This window comes from Populus trichocarpa, chromosome 4, assembly GCF_000002775.5.
Source record: "Populus trichocarpa isolate Nisqually-1 chromosome 4, P.trichocarpa_v4.1, whole genome shotgun sequence".
Classification (NCBI taxonomy): Eukaryota; Viridiplantae; Streptophyta; class Magnoliopsida; order Malpighiales; family Salicaceae; genus Populus; species Populus trichocarpa.
In genome coordinates, this window is record NC_037288.2 from 18,518,446 (window position 1) to 18,533,222 (window position 14,777).

Sequence of the window (14,777 nt, forward strand, 5' to 3'; positions counted from 1 at the left end):
CGCTGAGATTTTTGAGAAATCGCCATAGCTTATTCATTTTTTATATATATATATATATAAAAAAGGATGGCTATGAGATCATATGAACGAGGAAATTATCAAAGCTTGCTAGATCTGAATCGTGCAACCACAGAGCTTGGAAATCAATCTAGAAACTCAAAACAATTAACTAATCAAACCAAGAAAGGTCAGATGAGTTAAACCCAGAAATTCAAATGAATTGAAAACTAAAATCAACCCAAAAATAGAGATGAATGAATGGTGAGATTGAAGAGTCAGTTTAGCAGCAGATCTAGTAGAATAACTAGTAATTAAATCTATTACTGATGAGATCTCATAACGATAATTAGCAAAAACAGAGAAAGCGAAGGGCGCGAGGAGAGCCGAGGGAGTTGACAGCGAGAGAGAGACCTTCTTCTTTTTTACGTTGAGGGAAAATGTTTACTACTCATCTTCTTTCAATATTACAGTTGACTGACTGATAATATTTTCCTCTTAACTTGTTCTTTAAAACACGTAAAATATTTATGGTTATTGAATATCTATTAGGTGATTTTGGGCGTTCGGAAAGCATTCTAGAAGTGCAGAAATTGTCTGCAACAACTTACATTTCAGTCCCTCTCCTCTTGAAGAAGATATAGTTTCGTCCTGGATCCTAGACGTTTGATATTAAAACTCTGGTTTTTGCTAGTTTTCACGGCAACACAACAGCTGAACAGCAGTTGGCGCAACAATTTAAGGGCGGAGTAAACTTGCTGGAGAAAGAAACTGGCAAGAATGATGCTGACACAAGCAATGATCGATCATTGCAGAGAAAAAAAAGCAAAACCCGTACACGAGGAAGAGGAATAAATATTACATCATTACTTGAGAGCACTGATCCTTATATCGGACTGATACAGAGTTCTAGAATTTTGTAAAGATTTTCTAAGTTACTACTTCAAAACGAATGACCAGTAATCACCAGGCTGATTTTAAAGTAGTAGTAGTAGTGTAAAGCTCAATTTGCAATCAGTTGTCTATCCTTCTCTTAGCATGGGGACTGTAACCACCGGATACCTTTGGTGGATGGTCCTTTTGTTTAGCAGGTAGGCCAGTTGGGTAAAGAGGAGCTCTGGTAGTTTTGAACTGGTGTGCCTTCTTCTTTGTCTCTTGGAAATCTACTGTTTTTTTCTGAATTACCGTCCCCCCTCATAGCATGCAAGAAGAGGTACTCTCTTGTGAACGTAATCTGGATAGAAAATCAAAAGCTTAATAGTCAATATAAACGGTGTAATCGAGAACGTTATACACAGTAAATGGTGAATGAGAACATGAGCTTGAAGCATATGGGCAAAACGTTAATGGTAGGAAGGCACCTGCAGAACTGTAGTCTCATGCTAAAATAAACTCATTGTATAGGTCATTCTTCTAACCTGTTTCCGTTGGTAGAAAATTGTGTCCTTTTTATTCTAAAGAAAAATCACCAGTGCGAATATTGCGTTGCTGGAAGCTTATTCCTTTTCCTAGTCGTGACAGGGATGTACTCCATTCTCCTGGTTTTCCACTGAAAGGAGAATCAAGCTTTGGCTGAAGCCATCTTCTCAAGGAAATCCCATTGATTCTAATTTTCCCGTATGATTCATTCCCTTGGTAAGGTAGTCCTAGCCTTCTCAAAAGGGATGCAACTGCCCGGCTGATCCTGATAAACAAAACATTTGCATTTAACTTGTTATATGCAATTCATCTATTCTCATTCCTTGCATAAATTGCTTTCTCTCTCTCTCCGTGTGTGTGTGTGTGTGTGTGTGTGTGTGTGTGTGTGTGTGTGTGTGTGTGTGTGTGTGTGTGCGCGTGTGTGTGTGTGTGTGTGTGTGTGTGTGTTATGAATGTCCTGTACATTTCTTTCATTCCCTTGCATTGCTGTAGACTCTTATTAAATTCCACAATGCGACTTACTTCCATGGACGTTGGTTTGACAGCATGCAAAATACCTATTGGCCTAACTTTTTTCTTTGGGAGAATCCTATTCACTTTGCTTATCCTGATGGAGACATTTGGTTTTTCAAATCGACAGCTACTTTGCTGGTTTAATTAGCCAGCCAGCATGACAGCTATCACAGTTATTAGCTCTATTTTCCATTTTCTTTTTTCTTTCTTCCTTTCTTTTTCTTTGTTCTTTTGTTTCATTGAATGAATCTTAAAAGCAGCACGCAAGGGTGTGATGGGGGTTATTATTGCATATGATGCTTATAAGGAGTACTTCTCACCGTCCTGCTACATTGATTGTTTTCTCTCCTTCAAGGGTTATGACTTGTGCCTTCTCTACGGGCAGTAAAATGGTTACGTTCGGTAACTTTGCACCTGCAGTAAAATTTTGAAGATGGCGAAGTAATCAAAATTAGTCATTGCTTTACAGACTGAACAAACAATCTATAATCTGCAGCTGCGCCATCTCCGTAGGTGCATGAAGTACAAGATCATTAAAATCGATAATAGGTGCACGCTTCACAAACATTTGTTCAGTTCAATAAAATATCAGCAACTGAAACTAAAGGATTAAACCCTTACCAGCAGCAAGCCGATGTTTCAGACCTTTCAAAATTGTTAAGAAGTACACCTGCAAAATTTCACAGAAAGCAATGAAGTCCTGAACAAAGACAATTTACTCACAGAGGATTGTTCTTCTTTTTAGTGGGTGCTGGGGGATTGTGGCGAGGATACTATAGCTCATTGGCACACCTTATATCACAAATAAAGTGCTGAAAAATCTTACAGGAAGAAAAGAAAATGAAAGCAGAGACTCTTTTTTGCACAGGATCCGTTCATGAATCATGAGGCTAAACAATCAACATATAAAAAGTTTTGGATATTTACAATAGGTAATTGTACAAAATCATGATGCTCTTTGGACACTAAATTTAGAAATTTACATCCTGTGAATGTGCTTTGAGAAAGCTTAGAGCTTGGGCAGAGACAAGAAAACCCCCTCAATTATAATTAGGTAAATGACCATAACTGCCACCACAGCAACAACTAGTTACAATAATGAAAACTCACCTCAGCAATATGAATTTGCAACTGTTTAGCATCCATGGTAATAGGACTCTCTTTGAAGGATACACATGGCACAATTCCAAGAGCGGCAGCTTCCTGTAAATGGCAAATCTTGGCTGACTTCCCAAATCAAATTCATAGCAAAGCATGAAGTTGGAATACTGAGAAAATAATTTCAGCTGCCTACTGACCTCAAGTAATGAAAAAGCACGAGGATCATACTCTCCAAACCCATCCACCAATGAACATAGGTTAGAGTATCTTGACGAGACAGCAGTGACACCCAGATTTTCTACAAGTCTGTTTTTCAGTGTGGCATCACAAGGGATCTGCAGGCATCCCAAAACCTGTGAGACAAGTTCAATTGTAGGCTTCTCACCAGCTGCAATTGTTCCTCGGTAGACCATTAACGCCACTGATGTCCTAGATAAGAAACAAATATAAGACTTACTCAGACAAGTACTTCTCCAGCACGATAACATTAATCTGGAAGAAAATTAACCTTCAAGAGTTTTTTAAAGCAAATGCTACTTGTGACATCAGACGAAGAACTGTTTAACAATTCCAATTTTCTGAAGCTCTTAAATGAATGCAGGACTTGAACTGATCAAGCAAATAAGAATTCACATCCCCCCCCCCCCCCCCCCCCCTTCAATAAAAATATATCAATGTGAACATATTCATATATCCATGCTTGTATGAGAAAAACCTCCTATATCATAACATGAAACCAAACATTGATAGGTGATAGGTGGATTTCAACTTCCAAAAGAAAGATGCATGTCTAACAGAATATTTGTCAAAGAGGGGAAAAGGTACCATTTGTTTTCAATTTGTGCCCTTCCTGAGTTGAAAGACAAAACAGCCTCGCCAAGGGTACAAGCATTCTCAAATTTCCGCAAGCACATGCCTTCAAAATGATAATGTTTCAGAAAGATTTTTCACACCAATTGACAGAAGATGTACATTTAAGACAATAAATTAACTGAAATCATCGCCAAGGTATTTCAGTTCCACTGAATTCATAAATGTTCACAAGATATGGAATCAGTTCAGGCACAATCAGACGAGGGAATGTACAAATGTTCCGTGTAAAATATAGTAGAAATTCTATTCCATTCAACTTACTAATTATGCATTTACTCATAATGAGGGTAGGGGCTACACAATCTTTTTTGGCTTGAGAAAGAAGCATGAGGCCAGCCTCCAGATCATCCTTTCTGCAAAAGAGAGAAAATATAAGTGAAAAGGGGAATAGTATGGGGAGATAAAAACAAGAGCAAACATTCACAGGATCCGAAATTGTGAAGGAATTTAAACAATGATGTTCAAAGAAAATAATCAACAGCACGCTTACCTCTCGCTTGCCACTGAGAGTATGGAGTATGTGATGGTATTTGGGCGCAGGCCCCATGCCTTCATTTCTGACAACACTTCAAGAGCCTTGGGAAGTTGATCTCCATCACCTGCAGCAAAATATCCCCATGCCTTTTCTTAATTTTTCAACTGTACAACTATATTAGGACATGCATATTGCTGAAGAGTTCCAAATTATCTGTGTCTCCCATCAAGCTCTGGTATTAAGGAAATGCAACCTTTAAGAGAAACTAGCATTACAAGCGTACATGAGGAACAAATCACAACAATAGTGCTGTGATTTTCATGTTCTGATAATTTTGCAGATTATTCTTTGTTTATCTACAAACTAGAAAGCTTGGAAATAAAATCTAAGGAAGCATCAAAAGCACTTTTTGCATTAATTCAATAATCATTTGTTTCAGTCTCCCAAAAATTCTAGTGTTGGAATTTTACAGTATTCTAGGTATAAAAACAAACATGATTATTATAATCTATGTGTATAAATAAACGTTGGATTGTTTTGTGCAAGCATTTTTATCAATTTTCATAACCTCTATTAAAACTTGCTCCTTTCAAAGAGTAATCCAGAAAAGCAACCTCAAATACTGCAATTTACAGCAAGGGGATTTGGCATGGGTATGTGATCAATTTGTCATTTACCACAAAGTCCGAATAAATCACTAGGTCCACAGAAAAATGTTCACCTCGAATGTCAGGGATGGTAATCATTTAGTAATAGGCATGTAAATTAAGTCTGTCTTTATATTATTGGACCTTTTTTATCTGGCTTTACACTTGAACAAATTATCTTTGTACTTCCTAAAATGAAAGAACATGACACAGTAATTGAACTGGTTATTGCTGATTGCTCCTTAAATATTTTATTCTCCTCCAAGCAATATATTTAAATTTAACCATCAATAATAGAAGCATTAAAATAAGAGAATAAGGTAGAAATTATTTGACACAGAATAGAGTACAAGCCATACACCAAAATTGTCAGATTAATTTCAAACAAAAAAAAAAGCAACAGATACTGACTTACACAAGGCAGTGATCAAAGCATTCATAGTTGCGACTGTTGGCTTTATTTTCATGGACTTTATATCCTCATAGAGCTCCAGTCCCTTCTGCCAGTTTTTGGCCTGAAAGCAGAAGGAACTTAGATCAATACCACGAAGGATCTCCAATCTAAAAAAAATCCAGATTATTATACAAGGAAAAAATTGCATGACCTCAAAACAAGTTGTTGACTTTTCATATTTTTCCATTTTATGGCTCTCTATTTATTAGAGAAAGTCAGATCAATAAGAAATCATCAAAAATATTAATTGAGTTAGGGAAATATGCGAGGGAGATTACAATTTGAGCCAACCGGGAATCTCTAATGACCATTACCCTTAATGTCAAAATAAAACCAGGGTTTCCTATTCTCTAGCATTCTATACTAAAGAATGATTTATATTTGTGGAGTTTCAGAAGAGGTTTCTGGGCTACTACTGCAAGACATGACTTTCAACCCACAACTGAACCATTTTATATGTACCAGAGAACATTTTACAATAGGAATTACTAGATGAGACATACATTGCAACAAGCTCCCATTAATGAGCTATATGGTATAATTCCAAGTTGTGCTCCTTTAGCCTTGGCTTCTTGTATGATTTCAAATGCAGCATCCATCTTTCCAGCATGGCCTGCTACATCTATCAATGCACTGAGAAACATCTGGGTGAAAGAACAAACATGAGTAAGATTTCTTCGAGCTTCAAAATCAAGGTATTCTTAACAACCACAATAAATGTCAAGTCCATGTGGCCTATTAAAAGGCAGCCTGCTTCTAGCAAACAGGTGATCGCACTATTCACACAAGAGAACTACAGATCTCTTCTTTCCTTCCATGAACCATTACTAAGCCAACTAAAACTAATATTATGCTAACCCATCAGCCTCAACAAATACAGATCTTAAAAAAGTAGTGAATATTTAAAGGACAATCTAATGTATATAAAGAGACCTCATCAGGGACCACGCCTTTTCTTGTCATGTCATCAAACACCTTGCATGCAAACTCCCAATCGCCAATCTGGCTGCAAGAATTAATGGCTATTGTATAAACTTCGGGAGTGCCCTTAATGTTATATTTATGGACCATGTTGTACACTTCCTGTGCCCGGTCAACCTAAAATCAAAGCAAACTCTGTATCAATCCAGCAAAGTTATCAAGGAAATATGAGTAGAAAAAATATACTCACCTGACCAGCATTTGTGCAAGCCTTTATCAGTGCACCAACAGTGATGTGATCAGGATCAATAGGCTGTGCCTCACCTGTCATTTCCGCTAATACATCAAAGGCACGATCCACTGCTCCTGATTGACCACATGCAGTGATAAGTGCATTGAAGACTACTCGGTCTGGCTTCACATTCTACTGTATAAAGCATCTTATAAGTGCGAAAATCACTTTAAAATTAGGATGCAAAACTAAACAAGAAAGTGAAACAGCAGCCAAATGCAAAAACTTTTCTCACAGTAAGGGAAGTGTTGATAGGATAATGCAAAAATTTTCTAAGTGATACCTTAGATCTCATTATCCCATATGCACCAAATGCCTTGGCAACTTGTCCTGCTCTGGCACAACCATCAATAAGTGCTCCATAAGTATGAACATTTGGTTCCACACCAGCATTAACCATCTCATGAAACACCTAGACCAATTAATTACCATCAGAGCACTTGTAAGTCATCCATAATCATAATGAATACAGATTTTAGACATCCTCTCTTTGATGGAATCAAGGCAAGCCCATGGGTAGTTCATTGTCGCCACCCTTGTATTGTACTGGATGGTGCCAGTTAAATAACCACGAGAAGAGCAAATTTTCCAGCCTTAACTAGTGGAATAGCAAGAACAGAACAGGGATGAAAATAGAATATCCATTATTACCTTAATATAAATAACCGCGATAAGAGCAAATTTTCCAGCCTTAACTAGTGGAATAGCAAGAACAGAACAGGGATGAAAATAGAATATCCATTATTACCTTAACAGCAGAAGCATAAATGTCTGAAAAACTTAGAATAAAGATATTGAGCAATCTAAACCAGGAGAAGCAAGGAAGTTACCATACTTCAAACATTGCATCAACTTTTCCACTCTTAGCACATGTTGATATTAAAGTTGTGTAAAGTTTGCAGTCAGCTTTCAATCCAACAGCTTTGGCAAGTTGTAGAACTTCAAAAGCCCCTGAAATAACAATAGAGACATCAGGAGCTTGAAGCACATGGACAACACATTAAGCAGAGACTCTGGCAGAGTACTGAGCAATTAAATATGGGTCTACCAGCTGAATTTTGTGAAGTAGCACACACAGACATTAGCATGTTAAATGTACTCAAGGTTGGGTTTTGAACCAGCTTGCAGAAACGAAAAGCTTCCTTGACAGCCTTTTGACTTCTGCAGAGTTTGAAAAACTTCACATGGTAAACCTGGATCAGAAAAAAAAATACATATATATCAAGATGTTATCCAAGAGCAAGAAATTGAAGTCAAGAAGAAGAGAGCAATTAGAAACAACCATAGGATGCAGCATTACCTTATTCATGTCTAACAAACCCCTCCTTTCCATATCTTCAAGCAAATCTAAACACTCAGCTAACCTAACAGATAATGGAAGGATAAGCTCAAAGTTTCAAAAAATATCAAAGGAACAAGTCATGAAGGTAATTATCATGATAGTCAAGTTTCCACTGCCCACAAAAATATTCAGAATTTTAGTTCTACTGGCCTTTGATTCTAAATCAAACTTTTGATTCATTAGCAATTGTCTCTGCCATTTAGTCAAGAAGACAGTTAAACAGAACAGAATGTGGAAAGATGAATGTTGAGAATCACCTCCCCTCTCTTAGCAAACGATTGTAAGCATTGTATTCCTCTGGAGGATGGTCTTTTACTTTAGAAGGAATGCCATTTGGGGAGGGCAGCTGTCGGAGTTTTGAATGGCTATCTTGAATCGGATGTTTTCTTTCCTTGCTTCCTGGAAGGTTTTTACTTTTATGGAAAGACCCTCCTTCATAATGTGCAGGAGGCATTGTTTTTTGAACATGATCTGGATGGCAGACCAAAGCTCGAGTTAATGATTTAACAGTTTGATATTGGTATCATACTCAACAAATTGAAAGTAAACTAGCTATATGCTTTTCTGTGGCAGAACCTGCAGCTTGAAGAGGCTGCTGAGAAGATAAATCTTCCGTCTCTAGTCCAGTATTCATTTTCAAGGAAGAAAATCTTTTGCTTTTAAGCAGGGAGGCATGAGAAGATGTTTCTTTTAAACCTAGATTGGATGCAGATTTTACCACTGATCGGTTCGCCCCATAAAAGGTGTAAAGATCTTCTCTAACAGATTGGCTAATGGCACCGTTATAGCTAGAAAGCTCAGCCTTTTCAATAGACTCGTTATCTACAGGAACCAAAACAGCATTAGACTTCACCTTTTCCACCGATCCAGACAACTCAGAACCAAACTCAATTTCTTCTCCACTTTTTTCCTGTGTCAACTCAGTCATTTGTGTTGCAAAAATAAGAGGTAGTGCAGAGCCTGATTCACTGAGCACGGAAGGTAAAGGAGATACCCTTGCATCACCAACTTCAGATTCTTCAACAACCACAGTATCACAAACATTAGCGGCAACAAAATTAGCACCAGAAGACTCCACTGCTTTTATCAAAAGAGAACTGCCATGCAATGACGCAGTCTCCTGAAATTGTACATGGGTCTCTTTTTCCTCGAACTCATGGCTATTTTCACTTGCCTTCTCCACAGATCCTTGGCTTTCTACTTCATGGGCCTCTCTATGAAGACCTCCAAAATGCAAAAACTGGCTTCCAGTAATCTGGTTCACAATGCTTCTTCCTAATTGAGAGAACGCAAAACTTGGAGAACCTAACACCTACATCATTGGCAAGATATTAGAATTTATTTTTCCACGAAAAGAAATTAAAACTTCTCTAAATCACAAAGTTTACCCAAAAAGGTAAGTTTGACAAGTAGTAGCATAAATTAATTTCAACTGATTCCATTTCTTAAATTCACCTAAGTCATAAAACAATCCTCCCCAAACAAATTTTACCATTCGCAATTTATTTCCTCCCAGAAAGGCAACTTGAGAGAGTTACATAAAAGGAAAATTAAATTAAATTAAAAATTAAACAAATACACTATTCCATATCTTCTAAACTCCTACAAATAGATGATGCTAAAAATTAAACTTATATTACTAGACAAAAAAAAAATGCGCTCAACTGTAACTATCAATATTTACTTCTCAAAAAAATCACTTATCAAAAATTATAGAAAAATGATAAGAATACATTTACTTCTCAAAAAATATTTTTTTAATTCTTTATTCCTTGTTTCTCTCTTCTCCTGTGCCTATCTTTTATCTATGTTATAATTATTCCCACTAAAAAACACAAAGAGAAAGAGAGAGGCTCTGGATTGTTTAGTCTTACCTGAATAGAGCTAGAGGTAATCTTTTTGCTGTTCTTGATGTTACTATTTATATATCGATTATAGTAAGCAAGAGAGAGAGCAGAGAAAGCAGTGACAGCAACAACGACCAGAACCGAATTGGCATCCAAAGACGCCTTAACTACGAACCTCTTATTTCCATTTCTTTGAACACGTAATTTCCTTCCACGGTATCGAAGTAGTAGGCCGGCACTAGAAGGAGGCCTAATCAAATTGTGGCCGAAGCAACCAATAAATTGACGGTGACCTCTTTGATTTATTGAAGTGAGAGTGGAGATTTGAGTTAGTGTTAGGGTTTGCGATTTTGCAAGCTCCATTTCAAATTTTATCAGAGAGAGGATGGGAGGAGGAGAGGAAAGGGAGGTGGTTGTTTTCAAGAAACGATGATAATTTGAGCTGAATGGAGGTTCTTGGTTAACTGGTATGTGGATATTGTTGCTTACGTGGCGTTATGGCACTGATTCTTTTTCAACGCCTTCCGATAATTTGTTACGAATATTGGGCTGCAATCTTTTTACTTTGGGCCTATTATGGGTCTGAATTTCAAATCCTGGGTATGAGAGTAGGTTTCCAGCTTCTGTAGGGAGGTTGTTTTTATTTTTATATGTTTTTTAAAAATGAATTTTTAAAAACAAATATTAAATTGATATTTTTTAATTTTTATTTGGTATTTCTGATATGTTAATGCTAAAAATCTTTAAAAAATTATTTTAATACTTTTTCAAATAAAAAAACACTTACACCACCATATTAAAAAAAGTATATTAAACATATTATTAAATACACTGGGACTTTAGCTTTAAAAATAATAATAAAAAAAGTATTTGAGTTTCCCACTAAAGAAAATATTTATGATGATAATTATAATGATTATAATTATGACACGAGGCGGAGCGGAGTAGATGTACGTATAAGATTTGGAAATCCCACTCCCTTTAAGGCTTCCATTGTCCGACGTGGTGTAGCAGCTCTTAAAATTAAAAACAACGAAAATTAAGAAGAACAAAAGCATATTCTTCGAGAGTACTGCGAATGACATGTCAAACAGCATGTTAAAGCCACGAATGATTAAAGTAGTTATTTCCTCAAAATCAGTGCCCAACTGTTATTGGGAAATCCAAACGTCACACGTCATCCATCACTTCTCTTACCATTTTTATAAGATGATTGAGATTTTACCGAGGATTGTTTCTGTTGAATTAGTTTTATTTGCAAATGTAATAAAATAAAATAATTTTTTTTAAAATCACTTTTAAAATAGTAAAACAAACGTATCATTTAGTAGTGTTTGGTATTATGATAATAGTAGTTTTTTGTTTATAAATATATTAAAATAATATATTTAAATTTTAAATTTTATTTTTAATATTAATACATTAAAATAATTTTAAAACACTAAAAAAAAAATTAAAAAACATAATTTTACCGTAGGAACAAACGCTACCTGAGATTTGAGCTATACTTGTTTTATCCAATCTCCCAGCCCTCCTACTGCTTCAAAATGCCCAATGAAAATCGTGGCTTACTTAACAACTGTCATATCTAAATTCAAACCAAAGGATACATTCGTGGCGATTCGTGACCAAAGCAGTTTTTCTCGTACAGTCGAGTTCTATGTGCTATATATATATATATATATATATATATATATATATATAGACACACCTACTGCAACTTCTGAGCAGCTTTTTTTTAATCATCATTCAAAAACCAGGTAAGACATAATAATAATCTTATGTGATATATGGGTACTTCTAAGATTACTTCTCCTATGTCTTGTGGGGTGTTGTGTTGATCTCTTACTAAGAAATCCAGCGATACATATCACATACAACTGAATCTCTTGCTTAGGATGCCGCCTTCGCTGTATGTCTACTAAATAAATAAAATCTCAAGATTTATATCTAACCTTGGCAAAAGACTAACTTCATTTCTCTTACTTTTTCCGGAAATTAATTAATAAAGTGGCTGCTGTACTGGTTATGTTTTGGCTTGTAGTATACGTACTCCATTTGTTTTAGGTGTCTGTGGGTTTTTGATCGAACCCATGTTGTATTTACTTTGGCATTAATTCAAGGTTGATCAAGAAAAAGAGTTAGAGGGGGGGCATTACTATTTTACGTTTTTTCTGGATAAATACTCCTATTGTACGTTGTTCAGGTGCTTGATTCTGGGTGATAGATCACCTTTTCTTCTGTTTATCTAGTGATTTTACTCATATTTTGCCTGCCTTGGATTTCAGATTGGATTGTGTGACAAAATCGACAGGAAGAATTGCTAATAACCATCTCGCGGTGAATGTTAAGCAAACAAGATGATTGGATCATTTCTGTCCAGAACCCTTCTGTATGAAACTAAACTGATTTAATTCAACATCCATTCTATTACAACTTGACTATCTTTTCGGTGTTAATTGGGGTGCTGATGTATGATAATTTGACAGTATGATTTTTGGTTATGCCTATCCGGCTTATGAGTGTTTTAAAGCAGCGGAGAACAACAGGACAGATATTGCGCAAGTCCTGTTTTGGTGCCGGTACTGGTAAGCATTTTCACGCTTCATTAGAAAAATTCTAGTGTTTAAGAAATTAATTTACAGTTCTGGTATGGTTCTTTCATTTTTTTCTGTAGGATTTTAGTTGCAATGCTTACAGTTTGTGAGAGGGTAGGGGATCATCTAATCTTTTGGTATGGTGTCTTGAAACTTGGGTTGTGTGTTTTTTTTTTTTTTTGTGTGTGTGTGTTTAATTCATGCTGTTGTGTTATGTTTATGATTCTGTTTTTGCTTTCTGTCTTGGAAGGCTGCCTATGTACAGTGAAGCAAAGCTGGCATTCTTTATATATCTTTGGCATCCGAAAACGAAAGTATGTATTGATCACCCTAAATTTGCAAAGCAGCATCATCCGGCCCGTTATCCACCTTTGAATTAGTTATATCCTGATTAATATGTTTCTTTTTTAACTGCTTCAGGGAACGGAATATGTTTATGATTGTTTTTTCCGGCCTTTCGTGGCAAAACACGAGACTGAGATCGATCGTAATTTGTTGGAGATGAGGGTGCAGGCTGAGGAGATTGCCCTTATTTATTGGCAGAAGGCAGCAGCTTATGGACAGACGAAGTTTTTTGAAATTTTGCAGTGTGTTTCTTCTCAGTCAGCATCAATGCCTCGTTCTGATCAGGTAACCTCAACCAATTTTAATTCGGTTGATGACTTTTTCAACTTCATAGTTTCTCTGTTCTGGTATGATATGACAGCAGAAGGATTGTTTCGTCTCGATCATTATTCTATTAATGTTTTAAACCACACTAACTGATTCCAAGATGTCAATTCTTTTCCAGCAGCAAGAAGAGCTAAATGCCAAAAATGGAGAACCTAAGGCATCCAGTTCAATTAGCGAGGCTACAACAGAAAAACAGCCCGAAGAACATGATCAGTTACATTCATCTAGTAGTGCTTCTTTGTCCCAGCAGTCACACGAGCAGGCAAGTGAATTGGAAGAGCAGCCAGGTGAACCGATGCAATCCTCGGAGAATGGAGATATAAATTCTCCACGGCAAGAAACTGTTCCAAAGGAATCTGTCCAGCTAAAACATGGAAGATGGAAACTATTCCAGAGCCCGCAAAAACCGTCAAATTCCTAGTTGCTTAATTACCTTCACGTAAATACTGGATATCCTGTGCTGGAGCAAATTTTGCTAGCCTCATCTGTTCCCGTTGCGTAAATCTTAGACACAAACATTAACATGTCATGGTAGATAGGAACATGCAAGGAGAAATGTAGACCGAAGTTAAGTTTGAGGTGAGTACTATGGCAGCATCAGGTATATTGCTGCATGCTTGCAGGGAACTTGCAATTGCATGACTAATTAAAGGATAATTAATACCATGGCAACTTCTAATTTCTGTACAAGATAATATCAGCAAGACTGCATGATTTCTTGCGCATGTTCTTGGAGCTTAGATTTTAAGTTCTTGCTCATCATGTCCACTGAATCTATGGCAGGCGTTTTGGAATTGTTACATTGCAATGCCTGCTTCAAAAGACCAAATATCCATAAACATATATTGTCGTGATATGGATTCTATGCATAAGATTCCTCCTTATGCTACTTGTCATAAGAAATGAGACTGCTGATGCAGTATCAGAGAGAAGGACAATTTCGGGTTCCATGCATAAGATTCCTTGTTATGCTACTTGTCATGAGAAATGAGACTGCTGATGCAGTATCAGAGAGAAGGACAATAAGTAGGCGTCGATGTAGTAGCTAGTATCTTGACCGTGAGGGCATCTAGCTGTAGTAGCATGGTCTTGTAGCGACCACAGGTGTAATTTCGGCAGCCGCTTAACACTCTGTAAATCCATTATCTCATTCGAGACATACAAAGGCTTGTTTCGTGTGGTGATTTAACTGTGTTTTTTTTTTTTTACTTTTTAAAAAATTTTATTGCAGTTTAAAATAATTTTTTTAAATATTTTTAAATCATTTTGATATACAGATATAAAAAATAAAATTTTAAAAATAAAAAATGTATGATTTTAATACTTAAAAAAAACTTATCTCTACATGAATATCTTGAAAAAATACAGACTCGAGCAGATTAGGCTGCCAGTCCACACGTCTTGGAAAGACGGGCCGACCAAAGCGCAAAAAAGGACACTGAGAGGTAGTGACCTATAGATGTTTGGTGGGTGGGTCTGCTATCTATCATTTTATTTTATTTTGGAGGCTCCCTAACCGCCCCACGTGTCCTATCCACACAGAGGATCGGTGGCTACGAGCCACTCTCTTGGTTTGACTGTTTGGTTCTATCCTCGTATTCCTACTTTTATGGTGTTCAAGGCACAT

At 36.6% G+C, this 14,777-nt stretch overlaps 2 protein-coding genes across 5 annotated transcripts; one reads left to right on the forward strand and one right to left on the reverse strand.

Moving 5' to 3' along the window:
• Positions 1-845: 845 nt before the first annotated feature.
• Positions 846-10,348, reverse strand: LOC7453625 (pentatricopeptide repeat-containing protein MRL1, chloroplastic). Of its 3 annotated transcripts, none has more exons than XR_002981393.2 (20): positions 9,909-10,348; positions 8,611-9,346; positions 8,292-8,505; positions 7,993-8,056; positions 7,741-7,885; positions 7,528-7,643; positions 6,976-7,104; positions 6,651-6,824; positions 6,413-6,577; positions 5,983-6,123; positions 5,441-5,540; positions 4,394-4,502; positions 4,165-4,256; positions 3,856-3,946; positions 3,228-3,459; positions 3,040-3,147; positions 2,551-2,599; positions 2,250-2,343; positions 1,359-1,681; positions 846-1,231 (listed from the first exon to the last, which is right to left on the reverse strand). XR_002981393.2 is itself a non-coding variant. In XM_024599497.2 (20 exons), the coding sequence occupies exons 1-19, from the start codon at positions 10,242-10,244 to the stop codon at positions 1,447-1,449; spliced, it is 3,330 nt and encodes a 1,109-aa protein (XP_024455265.2). In that variant the 5' UTR covers positions 10,245-10,347; the 3' UTR covers positions 846-1,231; positions 1,416-1,446. The 3 variants fall into 3 exon arrangements, 2 of the variants coding, with proteins under 2 accessions (XP_024455265.2, XP_002306163.4); XM_024599497.2 differs by having other exon boundaries at positions 1,416-1,681; positions 9,909-10,347; XM_002306127.4 differs by having other exon boundaries at positions 1,416-1,681; positions 3,040-3,132; positions 9,909-10,346.
• A 1,506-nt stretch (positions 10,349-11,854) lies between these two features.
• LOC7453626 (putative HVA22-like protein g) lies at positions 11,855-13,840 on the forward strand. 2 transcript variants are annotated; one of them, XM_024598601.2, is made up of 6 exons: positions 11,855-12,273; positions 12,371-12,469; positions 12,559-12,615; positions 12,729-12,792; positions 12,899-13,108; positions 13,269-13,840. In XM_024598601.2, the coding sequence occupies exons 1-6, from the start codon at positions 12,242-12,244 to the stop codon at positions 13,569-13,571; spliced, it is 765 nt and encodes a 254-aa protein (XP_024454369.2). In that variant the 5' UTR covers positions 11,855-12,241; the 3' UTR covers positions 13,572-13,840. The 2 variants fall into 2 exon arrangements, with proteins under 2 accessions (XP_024454369.2, XP_052308096.1); XM_052452136.1 differs by having other exon boundaries at positions 13,272-13,840.
• Positions 13,841-14,777: the final 937 nt, after the last annotated feature.

What these genes read in the sequence shown, in the direction of transcription:
- LOC7453625 (XM_024599497.2), bottom strand. Translation starts at nt 10,244, where the DNA reads ATGGAGCTTGCAAAATCGCAAACCCTAACACTAACTCAAATCTCCACT. An exon ending in TGCTTTGATCACTGCCTTGT is followed by an intron (nt 4,503 to 5,440) that starts GTAAGTCAGTAT and finishes ATTTTGCTGCAG; the next exon opens with GTGATGGAGATCAACTTCCC. An exon ending in ACAATCAATGTAGCAGGACG is followed by an intron (nt 1,682 to 2,249) that starts GTGAGAAGTACT and finishes TTTGTTTATCAG; the next exon opens with GATCAGCCGGGCAGTTGCAT.
- LOC7453626 (XM_024598601.2), top strand. Translation starts at nt 12,242, where the DNA reads ATGATTGGATCATTTCTGTCCAGAACCCTTCT. An exon ending in CTGTTTTGGTGCCGGTACTG is followed by an intron (nt 12,470 to 12,558) that starts GTAAGCATTTTC and finishes TTTTTTCTGTAG; the next exon opens with GATTTTAGTTGCAATGCTTA. An exon ending in GGGGATCATCTAATCTTTTG is followed by an intron (nt 12,616 to 12,728) that starts GTATGGTGTCTT and finishes CTGTCTTGGAAG; the next exon opens with GCTGCCTATGTACAGTGAAG.